We start from the raw sequence: 22,411 nt of genomic DNA on the forward strand, positions 1-22,411 counted from the left end.
TATTGTAGGTCTAGAGAGACAGCAGTTAAAGAGCATTGGCTGGTCTTTCTGAGGACCAGGGTTCAATTCACAGCACGGATGAGGCAGCTCAAAACTGACTGTAATTTCAGTTCCAAGAGACCCAAAACCCTCACACAGACATATCATGCAAGACACCACTGCACATGAAATAAAAATAAATTATTAAAAATACTGTTTTGTGGCTGGGTGGTGGTGGGACACGCCTTTAATCCCAGAACTCAGGAGGCAGAGGCAGGCAAATCGATGTGAGTTTGAGGCCAGCAAGTCCAGGACAGCCAAGGCTACACAGAGAAACCCTGACTCAAAAAAACAAAAAACAAAAACAAAAACAAAAACCCCAAAACCTCTGTTTTGTAATATGTTTAATAAATGAAAGCAATTGCTCTCAAACATAACCAAGCAGCTAAAACTGTTAACCCAGAGCCAGAGCACCGGGAGGCAGAGGCAAGTAGATCACTGTGAGTTCAGGACAGCCAAGACTACACAGAGAAACCCTGTCTCAAAAAAAACAAACAAATTATTAATATAACGAGTGTGCCGTGGCATGCGTCCAAAGGTCAGCTTTGTGGAATGCAGTCTCTCCTTCCCCCATAAGACTCCAGGGATTCGGTGCTCACTTGTCAGGCCTCTAGGGCAAGCGCTCTGATCTGCTGAGCCATCTCACTGGCCCCTAGCCATGCCTTTGGTGAGGAAAGCTATGGAAATGATAGTACAATGCTCATATTCCTGAAAATCTGTCCTGGTATCCGGTGCGAGCTCCTATGGTTTCATGAAAGAAGTTGTCAGAAATGATGTGGCTTTCGTGATTTTGGAAAACGCTTTCTTTTCTTTTGCCTTTTACTAATAACAAAAACAACCACCTCATTTGGTGGTTACTAGGCAACGCTGCCCGGACCAAACCACACAGAAAAAGTGAAGGGGAGATGGTGGCACAGCTGTTTATAGTTTCGAAACGGAAATTATTCTGAATGGTGGTTGCTAGGCAATGCCTGAGCATATCTCCATCTTTGAGTGGGGCAAGGTATTTACCACTAGAAAAGGCCACGCCTACTGCCGTTGCCAGGCAATGCCTTAGCACTGCCCCTATCTTCAACCAGTTGTTTTTTAAAAGTTAGCATGTACATACATTATTACAGCTCGGAAGAAGGTTTCTAGGCACCACCTTGGCACCATCACCACCATCGCGTTGTACAAAGGATGTGAAGCTGTCCGGTTGCAACGTGAGCACTTGGCAAACATTACTTGTCGCCATCTTTGTTAGGGTCATGATGACTTCCGGCCGGGGCGGAAAGAATCTAATCCCGTTGGAGGGTCTGAGTTGATGAAGGCGGGAATTTGGTCATCTGGCTTCTCGCCCTCTGGCGGCTCCAAGCAGCAGGCCGGCTTATTTTACTGCCCGCATGCTCCCAGATCCACACTGAGAGTGACTTTCTCAGGGTACGGGCTTCCAGATGGGGGATGAGGGGCCAGGAAGCACGGTGCATCTGCTGTGCCTTGCAGCCTCCAGCGGCGTCCCCCTGTTCTGTAGGAGCAGCGCCGGCGGCGCCCCCTCCCGGCAACAGGTGGGACATTGAACTCCTGCAAGAAGGGCATTGGGAAGCTGGGACTGCACGTCACGTCTCTGTCTCTCTCACAGGGAGTTGGGGTGAAGGGGGGCGGGGGGAGGGGAGGCCGTCTAGCTGATAGGAGGCACTAATAAGCCTGATATCCTGAAGAACTCTGGGGGAATATAGGGGAGGCGGCCAAGTAGGGCACCAGGGTTTCAGTGGGAAGGCCTTGGGAGCTGCCACCGTGTCTCCCCCCTCCTCAGCTTCCTTTCTCTGTCATCAGCTCCCTTTCTCTGTCATCGGCTCCCTCAATGGGGTCCACATGTTCGGGCAGAATCTGGACGTGCACCTCAACTCTGCAAGAACGGAGGACACAACCGTGGTGTGGAAGAGCTTCCATGACAGGTCCCTTGGCCGACCAAGGGACCAAGAGACAAAACCTGAGCAGTGGTTCCTGGCTAAGGGGGGTAGGGGGGGGGAGGGCTCAGAGCTCTGGTCAGCTGTACCTTGGCTGTGGGATCTTTGCTAAGCTACACACCCTCTCTGATCCCTGCTTTTCCCTGGCAGGACGTCGCCACCAGCATAGGAATAGCTAGGAGACACCAAAGCACGCCCTTGGCCCCATTTCCCAGGCCTGGCCTCACTCTCTCTCCTTACCTTTCATCTTCACAGCATCACCCTCATTGCACTGTCATCTGAGGAGGGCACCTCTGAGCTGAGGCTGGAAAGAATGCTGCACATGGTGTTTGGGGCCATGGTGAGACTAGGCCCGCTTTTTCTCTGCGTTCTGGGCCCCTTTCCCTCAGTCCAGACCCCTGCATTTCTTTCTCATACCCAGGCGTCCACACCTCAGCCCTCCTCCCTCATGCCCAGGGATCCAGGCCTGGCCCCCCTCCCTCACACCCATCCAGTACTGTCCATTTTGACTAGAACCTAAGTAAGGATCCCACTATGCTGTGTGACTTCCAGGTTCTCATTGTGGGACTCGAGGAGCTGACCAATATCCGGAATGTGGAGAGACTGAAGAAAGAACTGAGGGTGAGGCTGTGGGACATGAGTGCAGTTAGGATCCCTCAAGTATGCCTGTTTGTCTGGAACTACAATTCCCAGTAGGCACTGGAACAGCATGGGGCCAGGGAAGGTTCCTTGGGATCTTGGTGTTCAACCCTGGAGCTGGCTCCAGCTTTCCTCTGGGCTGCTCTAGGTCCACGGCCTCTCTTTTTTTCTCCGCCAGGCCAGCTACTGTCTCATTGACAGCTTCCTGGGGCACTCGGAACTCATCGGGGACCTGACGCAGTGTGTGGACTGTGTCATTCCTCCAGACGGGTCTCTCCTGCAGGTATTGGGGCAGCTATAGAAATAACTGTGTCCCCACAGCGCAGGCTCAGCCTTCACTTTCTCCCCTCTGGACGGTCTCCTAGCATCTTCTTACCGCCCTGGAATTAAGTTTTACTTCAACTCTTTCAAAAAGAACTTTCTTCACCAGCGTCCCTCCTGACTGCTCCCTGCTGCTTCCTCGTCCCCTGGGACAAACTCCCTGCCTCTCTGCCTTGCAGGTGCTCCTCCTCCTCCTCATCTGGGCAACTCCTCATCTCCCTTCCTTTCTTTGTTTCTTCAAGACAGGTTTTTCTCTGTGTGTAGCCCAGGCTGGCCTTGAACTCACAAACATCCTCCTGCCTTTGCCTCCTGAGTGCTGGGATTAGAGGCACATCCTACCAATGTGTCCTGACCTCGCAGGCTTCCATAGGTCATGGATTGTGCCTTCTCAGGAGGAGGAAATCCAATTACAGATGCTGTTGTTTATAAACACTGGCATTGCATGGCCTCCTGGTGCAGGCCTGTCACCCCAGCTGCTCTGGAGGCTGAGAAAGAGGAGGCAAAATTTAAGGCCAGCCTGGGCAACCCAGTGAATGCCTGACTCGAAATTTCAATGTGGCGCAGCAGTAGAGCCATCCCCATTACTGAAGAGAAATAGAGAGAAAGTGGTGTATATATGGGGAATTGAGGCTGCTGACTGAACAGGAAAGTTAGGGTTCCTGTTCAGAGAGGGTGTGACACAGGAGCTTGACAGCATTCTCGGCTCTTGGCTGCCCCATGCTCAGCCAGGGAGGTCCTTCTTGCTCTGTGACTCCTAGTCTGACCCCTTCACCAGGAAACCCTCTCAGGGTTCGCAGAAGCCACTGGCACGGCCTTTGTCAGCCTGCTGGTGTCAGGCCGAGTGGTGGCAGCAACTGAGGGCTGGTGGCGCCTGGGCATGCCTGAAGCCGTGCTAATCCCCTGGCTGGTGGGATCTTTGCCACCACAAGCTGCTCGAGACTACCCGGTGTACCTGCCCCACGGGAGCCCCACGGTGAGTGGGCGGGGCCAGGGTGGGGCCTCAGGGGGCGGGGCGGGGCCAGGCTTAGTCCTACCCTGCTCACCTGCACAGGTCCCACACCGGCTGCTGACGCTGACGCTCCTGCGGGGGCTGGAGCTGTGTATGCTGTGTGGGCCACGCCCGGCCCTCGGCCAGCTGGACTCACAGGTGATGGACTGTCGCTCTGCTGCCCCAGCACATGCCCTCAGTGAGCGCCACCTGCTGCATGCAGGCTCTGGCCAACCAAGCTCCACAAGGCCCTCACCTCCTCCCATCATGTCCCCGCAGCTACTGGAACGCTGGTGGCAGCCGCTGCTGGAGCCCCTCCGGGCCTGCCTGACACTGGGCCCTAGGGCGCTGCCGGATGGGTTCCCGCTGCACAGCGACATCCTTGGGTAAGAATGTGGGGCTCAGGGCGGGGCAGGACATTTGCCCCGGCTCCCCACAGCCTGACAGTGCCTTTCCCCAGTCTGCTGTCGCTCCACTTGGAACTGAGACGCTGCCTCTTTACTGTGGAGCCCTCGAGGGATAAAGGTGCGTGGGGGAGCAGTGGCTGGGAGAGCCTCGAGGCCGAGGCCACCTACTTACGCTGCTCACGTTTCTCTAGAGCCTTCCCCTGAGCAGCGCAGGCGCCTCCTTAGAAACTTCTACACACTGGTGGCCACCACGCACTTCCCACCAGGTGAGTGACAGGCTTGAATCCCACATGGGTGCACACCCTGAACAGAGCAGCCCCCATGTCTGAGCTGCCCCTATCTATCTTTCTACTTAATTCTGGGAGCTCTTCTCCAGTTCCAGGCTAGGCATTTTGCCCCACACCTAGGATTTGAGCCCTGTTGTGGCCATGGCCAAGTAGGCCAGCTGGGGCTATATGTACCTCAAAAGAAATATGGCCTTCCTCCCCCCTCCTAGGCAAAGACTGTCAGTTATGGTGACTGATGCTAAATCTGAGCAAGGCTAAGTGGCAAAGTGCAGTCAGCCACGCCTGTCGCCCTCCACAGCCCTAGACAGAGCTTTGCTCAAGCTGAGGGGAGGACCCTGCAGGCCACACTGGGAAGCTGTCCCGGGCCCCTAAGGCCCCAAGAGACACAGAACCAGATAGTGCCCAGCCGGATAAAGACCACACAGCTGTATAAAGCGTATCAACACCAGTAACGGCCTGCACTGGGGAAAGCAGGGTGTGATCCTCAGCAGGGTGACTGCAGTGCTGGGGACAGCACTTGGTGCCAACTACATGTCAGGACCGTGTGAGCACACACACAGGTCAGAGGAAAGCAGCAGAGCTGGGAGGAGAGAGGCTGATCTGGGAGTTGCTGCCAAGGAGTGGAGCTGAGCTGAGGGATACCCGACCCTTTGACCTGGGCCACACCGTGCTGCTCACCAGAGGCCTTCCTGTCCCTCCTCAGAGCCAGGCCCTGCAGAGAAAGAAGATGCGGTCCACAAGGCCCAGACACCCAAAGCCTGCTATCTGGTGCTAGGGCCAGGCATGGGGTGTCAACTGGTGGCTCTGCAGATAGGGCTGCGGCTGCTACTGTTACTGCTGTCCCCTCAGAGCCCCACCCATGGGCTGCGGAGCCTGGCCACCCACACTCTACAAGCCCTCACCCCGCTCCTTTGATATCCTTGGGGTAAGCAGTCAATAGATGGGGTAATATTAGCGTCTCTCTGTTTATTCGCTCACAATAATACACGGCCCCTGGATGGGGAGAGGGAGGGAGGGAGGGAAGGAGTGCTTCAATGGGGGAGGGGAGGAGGTACCTACTTCCCTGGCCCTCTCCCCTCTGTGCTTCAGGGGACAAGGAAGGGAGGGTGCTTCCCTTGACCCCCCTAGAATGTAAACAGCAGCAGATGAACAAAAATAAAATACAAAAGGCCAGAGGAAGCTCCCAGGCATGCCCCCACCCCTGGGGTCTTTGCTGTCACCACTGGAGGTCCCCTCGCTGCCCCCTCCACCACAGCTGCCTCCATCCCAGGGCTGCCTGGCACTGGCCACGTCCCAGGGCGAGTCCAGGGCTCAGAACTGCTGGGCCAGCAGCTCACACAAGTGACGGGAGACAGGCTCTTTGCTGGTGCGTAGGGTTAGGCGGTACATCTGTGGAGATGGCAGCCATCAGATCAGAGCCCAAGAAAGGGCACAAGGTCGGAGAGGTAAGGTAGGTATAGAAAGAAGACCAGTGAGAGGCACAGGAAGGAGGGCTGGGTGCAGCAAATGTGGGGTCACAGGTTTTCCCTCAGCACTCACTTGGGCCTGGGCATTGGGCTCCAGCCGAAGCAGACACCCCACCTGCAGGGCTTTCGTCTGGATGATTCCAGCACCCACGAAATTCTCAGGGTTGGGGTCCACGTTGTCCAGAAGAGCGGAGCCAAACCCCAGAAGCTAGAATGGGTGGGTGGTAGCAAAGCAGAGCTGAGAAGCCTGCAGTCTGGGGCAGGTCAAACCCTCATGCCTGAGAACTGGACCACCCAGAGGCCAGCACCCAGTAACCTCACAGCCTCTCACTCACCTTGGCCTTTGTAACTTCAGCATCCATGGGGTGGTTGGCTTTAAAGATTTTCTGCGCCTCCTGCAGGGGGCTGGGAGGTTGAAAGCATAGTCAGGCCCTGGAGGCCCTGCCCCTCAGCCCCGCCCTGCCCCTCAGCCCCACCCCTCACAGGCTTAGCTGCTTCCAGCGCTGGAAAAAATCTTGGGCAGCCATCTCTGTGGGCTGGAAGAATTTGTTGATGGTCACTGGGAGCTTCAGAGTGAGGGACTGGGTGGTACCACCATACCTGAACAGATGGGGAGCAAGCAGCTGAGCCAGGCCCCATCCCTGAAGACCCAGCCTCACTTGACACACCCCACAGGGAGCTCTTTGCTCCCAACTCACCTAAAGCGCACCGACAGCAGCGGTGGCGTCAAGAAATCTCGCAGACACTCAATGTTGAGCACTTGCTGCACCTGTGCCCCGCCATCCACTTGTGCAGCTACGCGCTTGGTCTGCACCGCCAGCTGTGGCCTCATAGTCAAGGAAGCCAGAGACAGTGGGGGACAACAGAGGCTCTGAGGGCTGACCACAGACTCAACTACATGTCACTCCCACATCCCTCCTGTGACGTGGGACACCTAGGAATCTCCTCCCCAGCCTCCACTCTTGGCTAAGCACATGGACCATGGTGGACAAGCTAAATATTTTCTTAGCCTCCAGTTCAAACTGGGTACATGGCCAGCCTGGTCTACAGAGTGAGTTCCAGGACAGCCAAGGCTGCACAGAGAAACCCTGTCTCAAAAAACAAAAACCAATCGAATTGGGTCCATGTAAAATGTCCTGAGGAGTCAATGAAATTATCTACCACCAGAACACGTCTGTCTGCGTGTGGTGGCGCATGCCTTTAATCCCAGCACTTGGGAGGCAGAGGTAGGTGGATTGCTGTGAGTTCGAGACCAGCCTGGTCTACAAAGCAAATCCAGGACAGCCAAGGCTACACAGAGAAACTCTGTCTAAAAACAAAACAACATGTCTGTCTGTGCTAGTGTGGCCACGCACCCAGACAGAGCCAATTACTGTCACTGTACTGAGGCCTGACTTCACGACAGGGACATGTGCAAGGCTGACTTGGTGTCTACACCCCACCTACCCTGCCCTACTTCAGACACAGAGCTGTCTACCCTGGGTTCTGATGGAAAAGTTGGTGAGAGAAGCAGAGAGCTAGTTGCTCTAGGTTCACACGTGTAGACTGAAGCTCTGCATTATAGCTTCCAGAACATTCCACCTGCTCTTTCAACAGTGCCAAGGAAGGGGATTTCCTGGGGCACACCTCTAATATAGCACATGGCGGGCAGAGCTGGAAGACTCACTGAGTTCAAAGCCAGCCTAGGCCACAGTAAACAGCTTCAAAAACAACAAAAGATCCTCAAAAGCAGAAAGGAGGGTTAGGAGGCAGGTCACTCAGCTGAGGTACTGCAGAGCGAGAGGTGTGGGCAGCCCTAGTAAGCAGAGTGCTGGGGCCCCACAGAGAACCCCGTCAGGGAGGGTAGGATGCCTGGCAGGGTAGCTGAGGTCATCTGTCCCTGGATAAAGAGGCCTGCAGTTTCAGAAGCTCACAGAGAGAGGGGCTAAACAGGTATGGACCAGGCGTGTCTGCTTCCCGGGGGCTCCACTAGGGTGGGGGTGGGGGCACTGCCAGGGCTGAGAGCAGAGGATATGGGTCTGCAGGTCTCCAGGGTGGACCACAGTGGGCGAGAAGCTCTGGAACTGCACAGAAGTCTTGTTGCCATAGAAGAGATACATGCGGCCTGCAGCGGGCGGAGAGGGCTCCATCCACGCTCCTTTGCTCCCACCCCCTGCCATCACCCAGCCAGCCCATGCTGCCAACAACCCCGCCCCTCCAGCACCCCCACTCCACCTCCAGGTCACCGGGACACACCCAGGTTCTGCCGGAACTCAGACTTGACGCCAATCTGCAGCAGCTGGTTCTCAAACAAGACCCCACTGTTCTTACACACGAACCTGGGCAGGGTGGTGGCAGTCAGGGTGGGAGCGCTCCTGACCGCCTGTCCCCACTCCACCACCCCCCTTCTCCCAGAGCTCACTTATTCAGCAGTTCATCCGCTTCTGGGATGGGAGGGCCTATGTCCTCAGGACCTGGGCTGGGGGAGAGGAAGAAATGAGGTGTACAGGGCTAGGGGGCTAGAGGCCATAGGTACAGGTAACACTCTTGGAAGGCAGATGCCCAGAGCTCACAGGCCAAGCTTCCCCGAGACCCTCAGGATTGGGAGTGGGACCCTGACAGGGTGCTCCCAAAGCATCCCAACCTTCACTGTTTTCTAACCCTGCATTTGCCAGTCTCCAGGAACCCCTGAAGCCCACCCTGGGGACATCCATCAGCCCATAGCCAGAGGCCACCCCTTACTCAGCAGCTGGAGCTGGGTCAGCCAACAAAGCCATGGGACTCTCGGGGGCAGGGGGCTCCAGCTCGCTGGGCCATCCAATCCCAGAGCAGACAGAGAAGACAGGTGTGGCAGGCAGCCAATCCCAGAGAGGCAGCAAGAGGGCCAGGAAAAGAGGGAAGGGGGAAGAGAGAAGGAAGAGAGGGCTGAGATCCAGCTATGGGAGAGGACAGGGCGCAGAGTCTAGAGTGGCAACCAGAGGCTAGGGACAGGAGGGCGCTGGACTGGGTAGAGCCAGGGCAGGAGGTACCTAAGGAAGGCCTCCTCGGGGGTGGGCCCCAGGCTGGGCTGTGCAGTTGGGCCATCAGAGAAGACATCCACCAGGAGGTTCCCACCTACAGGAGCTGAGGGCGCAGCGGGGGGAGGGGCTGCCCGCAGCCCCAGGAGGTCCGCGGAGGGTGAGGGCGTCGACTGCAGTCAAGGTAAAGCAAGGTATAGGTGAGACAGGGCAAGGCATAGGGGACCCAGCCTGGGTATGTGGTCTGTCACTGGGCTCACCACAGTGCTGGGAGTGGGCTCCACACCCCCATTGATGTCATTGCTACTAATGTCCCTGCGGCTGTCATCCAGGGCGCTGGCTGCCCCAGGGCCCTTCTTGCGCTTCAGCTTGGCCAAGATGGACGACTCACGCTCAGGAAATGGGGGCATTTCTTCTAGCACAGTAGCCTGTGGGCAGGACGGGAGGTTAGGGGGCACTTCTGACCCAAGAGGGTGGGTGGGGCCCGAGGCCTGGGTCATGGGGTCTGACCAGAACATCGGTGCTGGCTACAGAGCTGAGGGTGAGGTACTCCACTGCCCGCTGCTGTAGCTCCACATCAGCATTGCGCAGCTGCGAGCCGGCACGCAGGACGCCCTGGATGGTGGCCTTGGTCTCAGGGAAGAGGTTGATGAACTTGATGTAGGTGGATAACAGCAGGGCGCGAGTAGCCACACTACACAGGTGGAACTTGGAGTGCAGCAGTGAGAACTGCACAGGTGGGCTGCGGAGGAGGTGGGGTCAGCAGGGACGTGGCCCCGGCACACCACTCCCCAGGGTAAGGCTGTGTCCTCACCCAGGTGGATAACTGAGACATGTGTTCAGAGGATTCCTAGGAATCGCACCATTTCCCAGCTTTCCACATCACGGGGGTCCCCCAGGCCCCTAAGAGGTCCCCCGGAATGAGGCTCCCTCACCTGGAGCGTGGGTCCCCAGCAATCAAGTTGCCAAACTCCCCAAGGATGTAGCCACCGACCTTCACCATGTTCTCATGACAGGCTGGAGCCTGGAGGGCCTGTGGGGGAGCAAGGCAGGGCGCGGTGAGGACAAGGGAAACAGTCCCTTGGGCCTGTGCAAGGCAGCTGGTGGCCAGCCTGGCTCAGGGTCACCTCTGTGCCTCTGAGAGCTCCCACACACGCCCTGCTTCTAGAGCTTCATGCCCAACCCTGGCCCTAAAAGCTATGGGAGATGGGGGGGGTGCCTACCCAGAAAAGGGCGGGGCCAGGGGTGGGCCAACCTGGATTACTTCCTGGACAGCCATGATTAGTTTCCACTCTGGCACATTCTGGGTGTGCACATGTGCACACAGGAGTGCACACCCGTGTGGAGGGTTAGAAAGGCCAGAAGATGTCAGGTGTCTCCCTCAATCACTCCCTACCTTATTTTTTTGAGACAGGGTCTCTCTCTGAGCCTAGAGTTCCCATTTTGGCTAGACTAGGCCCCCAGGACCTGTCTGTCTCGGCCCCACAGTGTTGGAGTTACAGCCACACATAGCTTCTGAGTCCTGGGACTGAATGTCAGACTCCTGCCCAGCCCTGGCCACACATTGCTGCTGCCAGCCATGACTGCCCATCAAGATGCATCAGTGCCCTCTGAGCTGGGCATCACTGCACAGGGGATAAAGGGGCCGCTCTCCTGCACAAGGACCACCACGCACAGAGGCCACACCGATGCTGCGTCCTTTTCAGGCCAGGAAGGTCCCAAGGTTGCAGTTCCCGTGCCCCTTGGGTGACTCAGAGGCCAAGGCTGGAGCGGAACAGGCTGCTGGTCCCTGCTGCTCTTGGCTGCCAGCTGAGCCCCATATCATGAGGTCCATGTGAAGGATGCTCACCTCAAACACTGTCTTGGCAGCATAGCCCTGGACATCGTCACGGTTGGTGACGATCTGCAGCACTCTGTACCACACCTCCTCGCTCACATAGTCGCCTGCGATGCGGATGAGGTTGAGGATGGTGTCCACATACCAGCTGTAGTCCACAGCATACTTCTCAGCCAGGATGGCCACCTTCAGCACCTGTGGTGGAGGTGGTAAGGTGTGAGTGTGATTATGCACATGGTTGAGTGACTTCAGCTATTCCCAACCTATGGTCACAGCTGACCCCATCCTAATGCCCAGGGACCCTCCCCACACTCCTCCCTAGACTCAGTGCTCCTAACTTTTAGTCTTCTTCCTGCTGACCTATACAGGTCTAGGCCCCACACTCCCCTCCCAACCTAAAGGGCCAGACCCCAGCCCTCCTCCTCACACCCGGGTGTCCAGCCCTGTCCCCTAGGCTCACAATCTCCTCTCGGATGGCATAGTCAGCAGTCTCCAGGTACCGCAGCATCTCTGATACAATCTGCTTGGCATTGCTCCGGTCACACATGGCATACAGGAGATCGGCTGCCCGCTGCCTAACACTGACATCCCTCTCCGTCTGAGGAAGGGAGAACAGGACCCAACTGGGGTCTAAACTGCACTGGGCCCACTGCAGGGCCACCAAGCACCTGGCCACTCTTAGGGGGCAGAGAGCTGCACCTTGAGGGCATTAATGACGGTATCAATGTGGGTCTTGACAGCCTCATGGGAGAACTCAGAGCTGGCCAGAGTGCACATGCTCTCCAGGGCCAGGTAGCGCAGGTTCGTCTCCCGGTGCTGCAGGAACTGGCCCAGCTGGTTGCAGGCACGGACCAGGAGGTTGGGCTCACTGCCAGGCACAGGTGACGTAGAGATGGAGATAGAACATGAGCTGACCCATCTCACAGCTCATTAAGGATCCAGGCCCTCACTTCTGCCCACCCCAACCTCCTGTTCAGTCCCTCCAAGGAGCCCCCATGAGCCGAGATAAATATGTGCACTGGAGTGGGGATACAGCCAGTAGAAACTAGCCCTGATTTCAAGCCCCAGGACGCAGGGTTGAACTGACACGATACAGAGCAACTCTGCATCCACCTCAGGGGAGTATTTCACTCCTCTGGCCTCTTCCCAGGCCCCAGTCTCCTCCAAACTGTGGAGGTCCAGGCCCTGCTACCCCTCAGACTCAGGAGTCAGACCCAGCCTTCCTTCCTTGGGCACACCCTGTCCTCTCCTCCCTCAGGGCGGCGGCCCTGCCCCACCCCGCCCACAGCACCTGTCGTAGTGGATGATGAGGCTAATGGTCTCAAAGAGGATAGCGTTCTTGGCGTTGGAGTGCTGCACCTTCTTGGACTTGGGGGGCTCCTGGGCCTTGTTGAGCACGGTCTCAAGACACTCCACTAACCGCCCTTTCACAGCCGCGTCCTCTGGGGAAAGGGAGGGCAGGTGGGTGAGCGTTCTGCCCAGTGGTCTCCGACGACTGCAGCCCTGCTCTAACGCTTAACCCCCAAAGGGAGGGGCTCAGCTGCCTTCGAGCCCCCGCAGTGCTGAGCGGGGGGGGGGGGGGGGGAGGGGAGGGGGGGGGGGGGGGGGGGGGGGGGGGCCTCTGCCTTCCAAGGTAAGGTGTCTATTCCCAGGTCTGGGCTCCCACGCACTCCACACTGACCCTGCCTGCAATGAGCCTCAGTTTCCCCCCTGTGGCACTCATGCTCCTTAGGTTTCTCACAGGAGTGTGGAAAGCCCAGGAGCCTTCCCCAGAGCCAGCATGGCGCTCCCCACAGAGGTCAAGGGGCTCACCCTCAGCTACCAGACTATTGCACACTATTTAGGCTCCAGGGCTTATGATTTTGACCAGCGTCCCAAAGTGCCTCACTGATGTGGTGGCGGGATGCTAGGCAGACCCAGCTGCACAGGGCAGTGCCAGGCATCTCGTGTGGCAACTCTGAGCTAGAATTCCCTGCTCTGGCCTTGATGATCCTCCTCCGTAAAGCAGGCCGAGTTACGAGCTCTCTCCACAGGACAGAGGGCTATGAGAAGAAAATGGGCCCAAGACAGGCCCAGCTGTGCACCCCCTCCAGGTGCTGCACAGGGCAGGGACTAGCTGCCCTGCCTCCCTCCTACCCGGCGGCCTCCCATGGAGTCTGGAGGCATCGCCCACAGACCTTACTTACCTGGCGGTGGGTAACACTGCAGCAGCCTCAGCAGCTTCACAGAGAGCCAAGGCGCAGGGACGAAGTAATACGTGTAGTCCTGGAGGTCGGTGGAGGCGGAGGAGACAATCTGCAGAAGGGAGGGATGCTGGGTGGCAGAGGCAGGAGGGGCCTGTGCCTGAAGAACACGCATTCACACCAGGCAGCTGAAGAGCCTGGTTTACACAAAGGGGAAGCAAGGGCCTGGAAGTAGTGTGGCCTGAGAGGGTCAGAACTAAGCCTGAGCGTTGTGGGACATCCTCTCTCTCTTTGCGAACTGGAGTTCCACTAAACAGCCCAGACTGCTCTCAACCTCAGGATCCTCCTGCCTCAGTCTCCTGAAGGTTTGCACTGTGCCCGATACCTAGTTCTCTGCTAGTTCCCTGTGTGTGACAGTCCCTGGGGCTTCCCCTGACTTAGTCCAGGGCTCTGCCACTGTTGTCACCCTTAACCACCCTGGCTCCCGCACCCTGAGCACCATGGCACACTACTGCAGAGTCAAGGTCTGCTCTGTCCTAGGTCCCTGGTCCAATACAGGTCAGACAGGAAAACAGTCAAAGATCAAAAGCTCCTATGACTATTACTCCTTGGGGTAACCACCTACGACTCCACCCTGACAATCCTTCTCCAAGCCGGCCAGCCAGTGGTGGCGCACGCCTTTAATCCCAGCACTCGGGAGGCCGAGGCAGGGGGAATCTCTGTGAGTTCGAGGCCAGCCTGGTCTACAGAGCTAGTTCCAGGACAGCCAGGGCTACACGGAGAAAACCCTGTCTGGGGGGGGTGGGAGATTCTTCAGGAAGCCTTCCCCACCAGGGCTCTGCCCAGTGGCCTGACTACATATCATACACTGGCTCTTCATCTCTGTTTGCTCGTGGGCCTAGCACCTGGCACATTCAGATGTGTGGTAATGAGAGGCTGGGGACAGAATGAATGGTAGGCATAGGTACCCCATCTGCCCAAGGATTTAAGTCACTTCTGGCCTTCCAGACAGTATTTTGATTTTTCTCAGCCTCTCCATTTGGGTTGCCACCCCCTCAGGAGCTCTCCTGTCTCCCAGACTGGGCTAAGACCTCCATGCCATGAAGTGTCCATGATGCTGAGCTTGCTCCATGACACGCAGCCCTTCTTGGCAGTCTGTGACTGAGTCACCACCTCTGACACACACTGGGCCCCTTAAGGTCTGACTCAGACAAAGATAACCAGGCACAGAGGAGGCTCAGGACTGTAAGCACAGGACCGGAGGTGTAGGAGGGAAAAGAAGGGGCGTGCTGAGAGCAGGAAGAAGCAGAGCAGGCAGAAGGAAGGAGGGGGACAGGCCAGGCAGACAGCTTTGGGGTGCTTGCTGGCCCCAGGTTTTGCTCTCAGCACCTTATCCACAGCAACCATGCTGCACACGGCACTGGTATCAGCCCCTGAACCATGTAAGAAAAGCAGCTCTGAGAAGTGAAGCCATTTGCCTGCGGCTCCACAGCCTGGGTAAGGCCAATGCAGAGTGGTGGCTTTTCCACACAGGCTGGCCTGCCTTTTAGGGAAGGGAGGAGAGACAGGTATTATAGACACAGTGTGACAGCACAGTTGCCTGGGTCAGGAGAGGCAGGGGTGTCACTGACAGAGGGAAGCCAGGCCCTCCCACAGCGAGTATGGCAGCACACTCACCCGGCTTAAGCGAGACACGGCCAGGGAGATACAGGTCTTGAAGTCATCTGGATTCTTCTTGCAGAGACAGGTGATGAGGCTGACAGCAGCTGTGACCACTCCCTGCAAGGAGCTCAGGCATGAGGGACCTCATGCTGGTGTCACTGAGAAGGCACTGGCATCGGGGCAAGTCACCTCAGGATGAGGGGCAGGGTGGGCTCCTAGGAGTCTCGGGTGGGGACAAGAGTCAGATCTTTGCAAGACAGGCAGGGCATGGCCTTGCTAGGGGCTCTCTAGGCTCAGAAATAGGCTGGGTCAGAGATGGGGACAGTCCCAGACAGCCAAGGATGTCAAGGAGGTAGGAAAGCTTCTGGAAAGTTGGGCAGGGCATCATCACTGGGGACAGAGGACCTGGGCTAGAAAGTTAGGACAAAGATGGGGTCCCTGCTATCAGGGCAGAGGTCTGGACAGGGGCTTCAGGGACCTGAGGGAGGGGCAGCCAGGCACCTCACCATGTGCTGGTCATTAAGCAAGTGCACTACACGTGCCGTCCACTCGCCCATGGGCACCAGGTCAGGTGAGGCCTTGTAGAGTCGCAGTAGGCACAGGGCTGCACTCTGCTTCACACTGTCCATGCTGTCTCTGTGGGGACACCGTGGGACGGTCAGGGCTACCTGAGTCCACAGTGTCGGCTTTCCTATCTGCTGCTATGTAGCCAGGGCCACCCCAGAGCACTTGGATACTGCCCTGATTGCTCCAGGTGTCTCCTCGTCCACAAAACTGGCAGGGCCAAGCAAAATGTGGAGGCTGTGCATTGTGGGCACCTGCGTGTACCCTGCACTGCTTTGGCTTATGAAGACACTGGCAGACCACTGGGCACCACACCTGTGCTCATATGTTGCCTGCAACTGACCAGTCAGGGACAGAACAGATCAAAGGAGGAGAGGCAGGAAACGGTTCTCCTTGGAATGGTGGAGGCCCAGTCCTGCCTGCCCAGGACCCCAGGCTGACAACGCTAGACTTCTAGCCTCCTGCATTACAGTCAGGGCATCAAGAAGCAAGACTGCTTTTCAACTTCTGATCCTTTTGCCCCCACCTGCCCAGTGCTGAGGTTGCAGGAGTGCCCAATTTATGAGACGCCAAGGACAGAACCCAGGCTTCACGGGAACTAGGCAAGTACCCTGCCACCACCCGGCTACATATCAATTCTCTGGCTTTCTCTTTAATACTGGAGCATCATGACACTTTATTGATTGCTTTTTTTTCCTTTTGTTTTGTTTGTTTTTGTTTTTTTTTTGAGACAGGGTTTCTCTGTGTAGCCTTGGCTGTCCTAGACTCACTTTGTACACTAGGCTGGCCTCGAACTCACAGCAATCCGCCTGCCTCTGCCTCCCAAGTGCTGGGATTAAAGGTATGCGCTACCACTCCCGGCCCACTTTATTGACTATCAATCAATTGACCGATCAATTCTAATCCAGGCTAGCCTGGAGACCCAATACCACCCCCCACCAGTTTTGTTTTGTTTTGTTTTTTGTTTCCTTGTTTGGTTTTTTGAGGCAGGGTTTCTCTATGTAGCCCTGGCTGTCCTAGACTCACTTTGAAGAACAAGCTGGCCTCGAACTCACAGAGATGCACCAGCCTCTGCCTCCAGTGTGCTGGGACTAAAGGCATGTGGCACCACACCCGGCTGGAACTCACTCTTTAATCTAGGGTCACCCTCACTCAACTCCTGACCCTGGTGGGGAGTGTGCGGCACCACACATGCTTTATATGGCGCTGGGGGTGGACACCAGGGCTTTGGGTGTGCTAGGTGACAGCTGCCAGTGGAGCTTAGCCACAGCTTCCAGGTACCAACTACTGAGGGCAGAAGGTGGACTCCCTTGTCCTGTCTGCTTAAGAGTGATCAGCTGGGGTTGGTGACAAACACCTGTCACCCTAGCCCTAAGGAAGCTGAGGCAGAAAGATAGTAAAGCAAGGCCAGTCTAGACTACAGAGTAAGGTCAAGATCAGGCTGTCAGGCTGTCAACTGAGCAAGACTGCCAGCCCTCCCCCCTTTTGTTTTTTGTTTTTCGAGACAGGGTTTCTCTGTGTAGCCTTGGCTGTCCTGGACTCCCTTTGTAGACCAGGCTGGCCTTGAACTCAAGAGATCTGCCTGCCTCTGCCTCAAGAGCACTGGGATTACAGGTGTGAGCCAAAGCTTTTCCCCCTGTTTTGAGACTGTCTCTTTTTTTTTTTTTTTTTTTTTTTTTTTCCGAGACAGGGTTTCTCTGTGTAGCCTTGGCCATCCTGCACTCACTTTGTAGACCAGGCTGGCCTTGAACTCACAGCAATCCGCCTGCCTCTGCCTCCCGAGTGCTGGGATTAAAGGCGTGCGCCACCATGCCCGGCTTGAGACTGTCTCTTAACATGTTGCCTAGAACTCAATATGTACTTTAGAGTAGCCTCAGCCTCACATAAATCTGCCTGCCCAGTCGCCTGTGTGCAGGGATTAACAGCACATGCCACCACACCCAGCAAGACCTTGTCTTAAAATAAAATTAGAAGGCCAGGTAGCGCACGCCCTTAGTCTCAGCACTTGGGAAGCAAAAGCAGGCAAATCTCTGTGAGTCTGAGGCCAGCCTGGTCTACAGAGCAAGTTCCAGGACAGTTAGGGCTACACAGAGAAACCCAGTCTTGAAAAACAACAACAAAAATCGACCTAGCAGTTTCACACCAGGAACCAACACAAGAATACTGCAGACACCCCTCAGGCGAGAACAGCACATCTGCCAAAAGGTGGAGTTTTATGACAATGGACAAATAAAACATGGTTTGTCAGGCTTGTGTGTGTGTGTGTGTGTGTGTGTGTGTGTGTGTGTGTGTGTGTGCGTGCGTGTGTGTAGTATGTGTTTGTGTGGTACGTATATAATGTGTGCATAGTGTGTATGTGGATTTAGTGTATGTGCAATGTGTGTGTAACATGTGTGCAGGGTGTGTCTAAGCATGTCCACAGAGTATGTGTGTATACACACACAAGGGTAGGTGTGCGTGTGAAGTGGAGCCCCTCTGCCGCTCTCTGTCTTACGTTTTAGATAGGGTCTCTCACTGAACCTGGGGCTCACTGATAAGGCGCGGTGGGCCAGCCAACCAGCCCCAGCACCCGTCTGTCTCGGCACCCATGGTTCGGATTGTCGCTGCAGTAGTGACGCTCAGTGATTTACGTGGGCGTGTGGATTCTGAAATGAGGGGCTCACGCTTGGACCACAAGCGCTTTCCCAACTGACCTACCTCCCCAGGCCAGGCATGTAGTCTGACACCTGCTACAGAGGAACAAACTCAAAGTCCACCTGCTGAGAGAAGCCACCAGAGCCAGTCAGCGACTCATTCACATTCCATGCCACCGCAGACAAAGCCACAGGATGGACAAGTGGTCTACAAGAGGGAAGGGGGTGACAGACCTGCTGACGACCATAGGGCTTGCCTTCTCTGCGAGAGACGGCAATGCTCTGGATCTGGGTACTGGTAATAGTTGCACACAAGATTACAAAAAACCACTGCCCTGGTGGTAGCGCATGCCTTTAATCCCAGCACTCGGGAGGCAGAGGTAGGCAGATTGCTGTGAGTTCGAGGCCAGCCTGGTCTACAGAGTGAGTTCCAGACAGCCAGGGCTACACAGAGAAACCCTGTCTCGAAAAACCAAAACCAGGGGCTAGAGAGATGGCTCAGCGGATAAGAGCACGGTCTGCTCCTCCAGAGGTCCTGAGTTCAATCCCCAGCAACCACACAGTGGCTCACAACCATCAATACTGACATCTGATGCCCTCTTCTGGCATCAGGTGTATATCCAGATGGAGCACTCACACATAAATTAAATTAAAGAAAATAAAATTTAAAAAAACAAAGAAAGAAGAAAGAAAAACCAAAACCGAACCAAACCAAAACACTGCCCTGCGCACAGTTAGCATGGTGGTACATGACTGTGTCAAAACTCAGGAGGCAGGGGCAGGAGGATCACCAGAAGTTCCACACTAGCTAGGGCTACTGTCATCCCAGCACTCCAGAGGTAAGGAGCAGTTCAAGGCCAGCCTGGGCTACACGGACCATCTCAACAAGTAAACAGAACCAAAAGCAGACGCAATCAGCCGGGGTTCCCTAGTGAGAGCCTGTCTCAAACTTTTTTTGAGGTTAAAACTATTAACTAACCAATTAGGAGACAGGATCTGGTTATGCTACTCAAGCTGGCTTGAATTCTTAATCCCCCTGCCTCAGTTTCCCCAATGCTAGATGGTCAGCCCGCACCCATAACAATACTTTCATCCTTTTCCTCCTGTATGCCAGAGACCACACTTTAGCCCTACCTGAGCCTAGCTTCCCAGCCACCTCAGGGCGTGGCCTCAGGCTGCTGCGCCTCCCTGGGTACTGCCTCCCTTCTTGGGCACTGCACTCACACATGGGGCGCATACATACAGACAGACAAAACACCCACACACAGAATGAAAATGATAAATCTTTGCGTGACCCTATAGGACACCAGGTGGCCGTGCCTGGTTTGTATCACTTCAAAGGTGAAGTGACCAAGTAAAACAGCGCTAAGGAGAAGCTGGAGGGTTAGTGCCCAGCCAGCCTAGGCTCCGTGACACCCTGCTTCAGACACAAACACACAGCAGGCTGGCAGCCAGCTTTGTCGCTCTGCACAAAGGAGGGGGACAGATAAACTTGCCAACAGCTCCCAGAGGCGCTTATTTCGAGGTCACACACACTTTGGTCTGTGGCTTCCCACAGCCTCCACTTGGACAAGTTTTCCTCTGCTCCCAGGGGCTACCTCCCCTCCCACCACAACACTCGGCTCCTCCAGATCCCCAAAGGCCGCAGGAGCCCAGGCTGCCTGAGCCTGGCTCTGTGAGGCTTGGCCACTGCTGGCTGGGCCTATATGCGGCAGCACAGGTACTGGCTGGCTGGAGACCCCATTCACCAGTATTTTCTTGCTCCTTTGCCCAAACTAAAGTCTTTCTTTTTGAGACAGGGTCTCAGGCTTGTCACAGTCCTCTGCCTCCTCCTACGGGCTCCACTACGAGCACACCAGCCACACCATCAAGGACACAGAGGCACCTCATGTACTGCCAGAGATAGAAACCTCACCTCTGGGCACAGCCACCACAGTGATTTTTCTAACAGAAAATACTGCTTTTGTTATTCATCTGCCTCACACACCAGTCACCCCAACTTCCATGGGAAGTAGAAGCAGACTCCCCAAAGCCTCTGCCAGGCTCACTACACTGCTGTCACCTCCTGGAGAGGCCCTTCTGACTGGTTAATGAAAGCCTTTTTCTGAGCTGGAGATGGCCAGGCAGTGAAGAGTCCTTACTGCTCTCCCAAAGGACCCAGTTTTGGCTCCCAGCACCCATGTCAGTTGACTCCAGCTCCCGAGGATCCCAGGCTGCTGGCCTCCAAGGCACCTGCGCATATGTACATATGAACATGCAGACAACACACACCTGCTTAACTGATAAAAAAAAAAGAATGATAAAAGTAAATCTAGGGAGCTGGAGAGATGGCTCAGCAATTAAGAGCACTGGCTGCTCTTCCAGAGAACCCAGGTTCAATTCCCAGCAGCCACCTGGCAGCTCACACCTGTCTGTAACTCCAGTTCAAGAGGATCCAACACCCTCACACAGACACACATGCAGGCAAAACACCAATGTTCATAAAATAAAAAATAATCTTGGGGCCAGAGAGATGGCTCAGAAGTTAAGAGCATACTGGCTATTCTTCCAAATGTCCTGAGTTCAGTTCCCAGCAACCCAGTTATGGTGGCTCACAGCTATCTATAATGGTATCTGGTGCCCCCTTCTGGTGTGCAGGTACACATGCAGGCAGAATATTGTATAAATAAATGAAATTTAAAAATAACAATCTAATAAATAAATAAACCAATGTAAAAAAATGGTAAAGCCAAATTACACACACATGCGCGCGCGCACACACACACACACACACACGCACGCACGCACGCGTGCACACACACACACGGTATGCTCACTACCCTGTGTATTTCTTCTTTTACTAGGAAAAAAACAGCACTGGCTGCAGGTGTGGTGGTGCGCCCCTTTAATTCCAGCTCTTGAGAAGCAGAGGTAGGTGCATCTCTGTAAATTTGAGGCCAACCTGGTCTACACAGCAAGTTTTAGGACAATCAGGGCTACACAGAGAAATAAAGTCTCTGGTCTGGAAAAATGGTAAGAGCATTGGCTGCTCTTTCAGAGGACCTGGGTTCAGTTCTCAGCACCCACCTGTCTATAACTCCTGTTCTAAGGATCTGACACTCTCACACAAACACACATGGAGACAAAACACCAATGCACATGAAATAAAAATAAATAAATCATTTGAGGGATGGGAGAAGGGAGAAAGAGCCTTAAAAAGAATTTGTTCTGGGCCAGGCGTGGTGGCACACGCCTTTAATCCCAGAACTTGGAAGGCAGAGGCAGGCGGATCACTGTGAGTTCGAGGCCAGCCTGGTCTACAAAGCGAGTCCAGGACAGTCAGGGCTACACAGAGAAACCCTGTCTTGAAAAACCAAAAAAAAAAAAAAAAAAAAAAAAGAATTTGTTCTGGCACACACACACATAATAAGTAAATTTTAAATGATTTATTTATCTTTATTCTTCATTTTATGTGCATTGGTATTTTGCCTGCAAAAATGTCTGTGTGAGGGTGTCCAATCTCCTGGAACTGGAGTTACAGACAGTTGTGAGCTATCATGTGGATAAATTGAACCCAAGTTCTCTGGAAGAGTAGCCAGCGCTCTTAACTACTGAGCCATCTCCCCAGCTCTGAAAATGAGTTTTTAAAAACCCAGAAAAGAAGCAGGAAGTGGTGGCGCACGCCTTTAATCCCAGCACTCAGGAAGCTGAGGCACGTGGATCTCTGTGAGTTCCAGGCCAGCCTGATCTACAGAGTGAGTCCAGGACAGCCAGGGCTACACAGAGAAACCCTGTCTCAAAAAACAAAGAGTCTGTTTTGAAACCGCGTCTCATGTAGCCCAGGCTAGCCTTGCAACCCCTGAGCATCAGAAGACGCCGTTGCTTCTGCTCCTCTTGCCACCACACCTGGCGTACAGGTGCCAGGAGGGAAGGGTCCTCGGGCTCCTTTGCACACCAGCCAGGCGCTCAGAGCTATGGCCGCAGCCCACCCGCGCCTCTTCTTCTGGCACCCTGGCCCTTGGGAGCACAGGGTCTCCTGCGCTGCTGCCTCAGGAGTCAGAGCCAGGTTGCAGATCAATGTAGACTGCTCAGAGAGCCACAGCTGCGAAGCTTCCCGCAGCAGTCAGACCACACGGGCCACAGCTGACCCAGCCAGCCTGAAAATCCTGCCTTTCCTCACCCAGCAGATGCGCAACCACTGGGAAAACCTTCCTGGCTGTGAACACTGAGACTATCATCCTCTGGCGATGGGACCACTGTCACCCGTCAGTGCCACAGGCACAGGGCAGATGCTGCTTCTTGAGTGAATGAGATGAGGGGATGAGGTCATCACTTCCATGGGAGACACTAATGCTGGGTATCAGACACATGACCAGAGGGTGAGGATCAGTCCTTACACCTTCTAGGCAGCCTGATGACATGAGAGAGACAGAGCCATTGTGCTCTAAGCCCAGGTAGGAGAAC

General features: G+C 55.2%; 2 protein-coding genes across 2 annotated transcripts in view; one reads left to right on the forward strand and one right to left on the reverse strand.

Moving 5' to 3' along the window:
• Positions 1–1,298: 1,298 nt before the first annotated feature.
• Positions 1,299–5,636, forward strand: Fuz (fuzzy planar cell polarity protein). The gene is made up of 10 exons (XM_051148485.1): positions 1,299–1,583; positions 1,852–1,973; positions 2,241–2,325; positions 2,538–2,606; positions 2,803–2,907; positions 3,721–3,918; positions 3,997–4,319; positions 4,394–4,458; positions 4,532–4,606; positions 5,331–5,636. The coding sequence occupies exons 1-10, from the start codon at positions 1,473–1,475 to the stop codon at positions 5,540–5,542; spliced, it is 1,365 nt and encodes a 454-aa protein (XP_051004442.1). The 5' UTR covers positions 1,299–1,472; the 3' UTR covers positions 5,543–5,636.
• Ap2a1 (adaptor related protein complex 2 subunit alpha 1) overlaps positions 5,581–22,411 on the reverse strand; it is a 33,716-nt gene continuing 16,885 nt past the window's right edge. The window contains exons 5-24 of the mRNA XM_051148484.1: positions 15,278–15,407; positions 14,787–14,888; positions 13,113–13,221; positions 12,218–12,368; positions 11,626–11,794; positions 11,387–11,524; positions 10,939–11,121; positions 10,025–10,122; positions 9,600–9,831; positions 9,350–9,517; positions 9,102–9,262; positions 8,815–8,880; positions 8,495–8,551; positions 8,329–8,411; positions 8,107–8,197; positions 6,792–6,914; positions 6,577–6,693; positions 6,429–6,498; positions 6,167–6,301; positions 5,581–6,016 (exon numbers count right to left, since the gene is read on the reverse strand). Of these exons, the coding sequence (XP_051004441.1) occupies positions 5,939–6,016; positions 6,167–6,301; positions 6,429–6,498; positions 6,577–6,693; positions 6,792–6,914; positions 8,107–8,197; positions 8,329–8,411; positions 8,495–8,551; positions 8,815–8,880; positions 9,102–9,262; positions 9,350–9,517; positions 9,600–9,831; positions 10,025–10,122; positions 10,939–11,121; positions 11,387–11,524; positions 11,626–11,794; positions 12,218–12,368; positions 13,113–13,221; positions 14,787–14,888; positions 15,278–15,407 (2,461 nt within the window). The 3' untranslated portion in view covers positions 5,581–5,938. The remainder of the gene's footprint in view (positions 6,017–6,166; positions 6,302–6,428; positions 6,499–6,576; positions 6,694–6,791; positions 6,915–8,106; positions 8,198–8,328; positions 8,412–8,494; positions 8,552–8,814; positions 8,881–9,101; positions 9,263–9,349; positions 9,518–9,599; positions 9,832–10,024; positions 10,123–10,938; positions 11,122–11,386; positions 11,525–11,625; positions 11,795–12,217; positions 12,369–13,112; positions 13,222–14,786; positions 14,889–15,277; positions 15,408–22,411) is intronic.

The sequence above is a fragment of the Acomys russatus genome, chromosome 7 (assembly GCF_903995435.1).
Source record: "Acomys russatus chromosome 7, mAcoRus1.1, whole genome shotgun sequence".
NCBI lineage: Eukaryota > Metazoa > Chordata > Mammalia > Rodentia > Muridae > Acomys > Acomys russatus.

What these genes read in the sequence shown, in the direction of transcription:
- Fuz (XM_051148485.1), top strand. Translation starts at nt 1,473, where the DNA reads ATGGGGGATGAGGGGCCAGGAAGCACGGTGCATCTGCTGTGCCTTGCA. An exon ending in GCGCCCCCTCCCGGCAACAG is followed by an intron (nt 1,584 to 1,851) that starts GTGGGACATTGA and finishes CTCTGTCATCAG; the next exon opens with CTCCCTTTCTCTGTCATCGG. An exon ending in ACATGGTGTTTGGGGCCATG is followed by an intron (nt 2,326 to 2,537) that starts GTGAGACTAGGC and finishes TGTGACTTCCAG; the next exon opens with GTTCTCATTGTGGGACTCGA.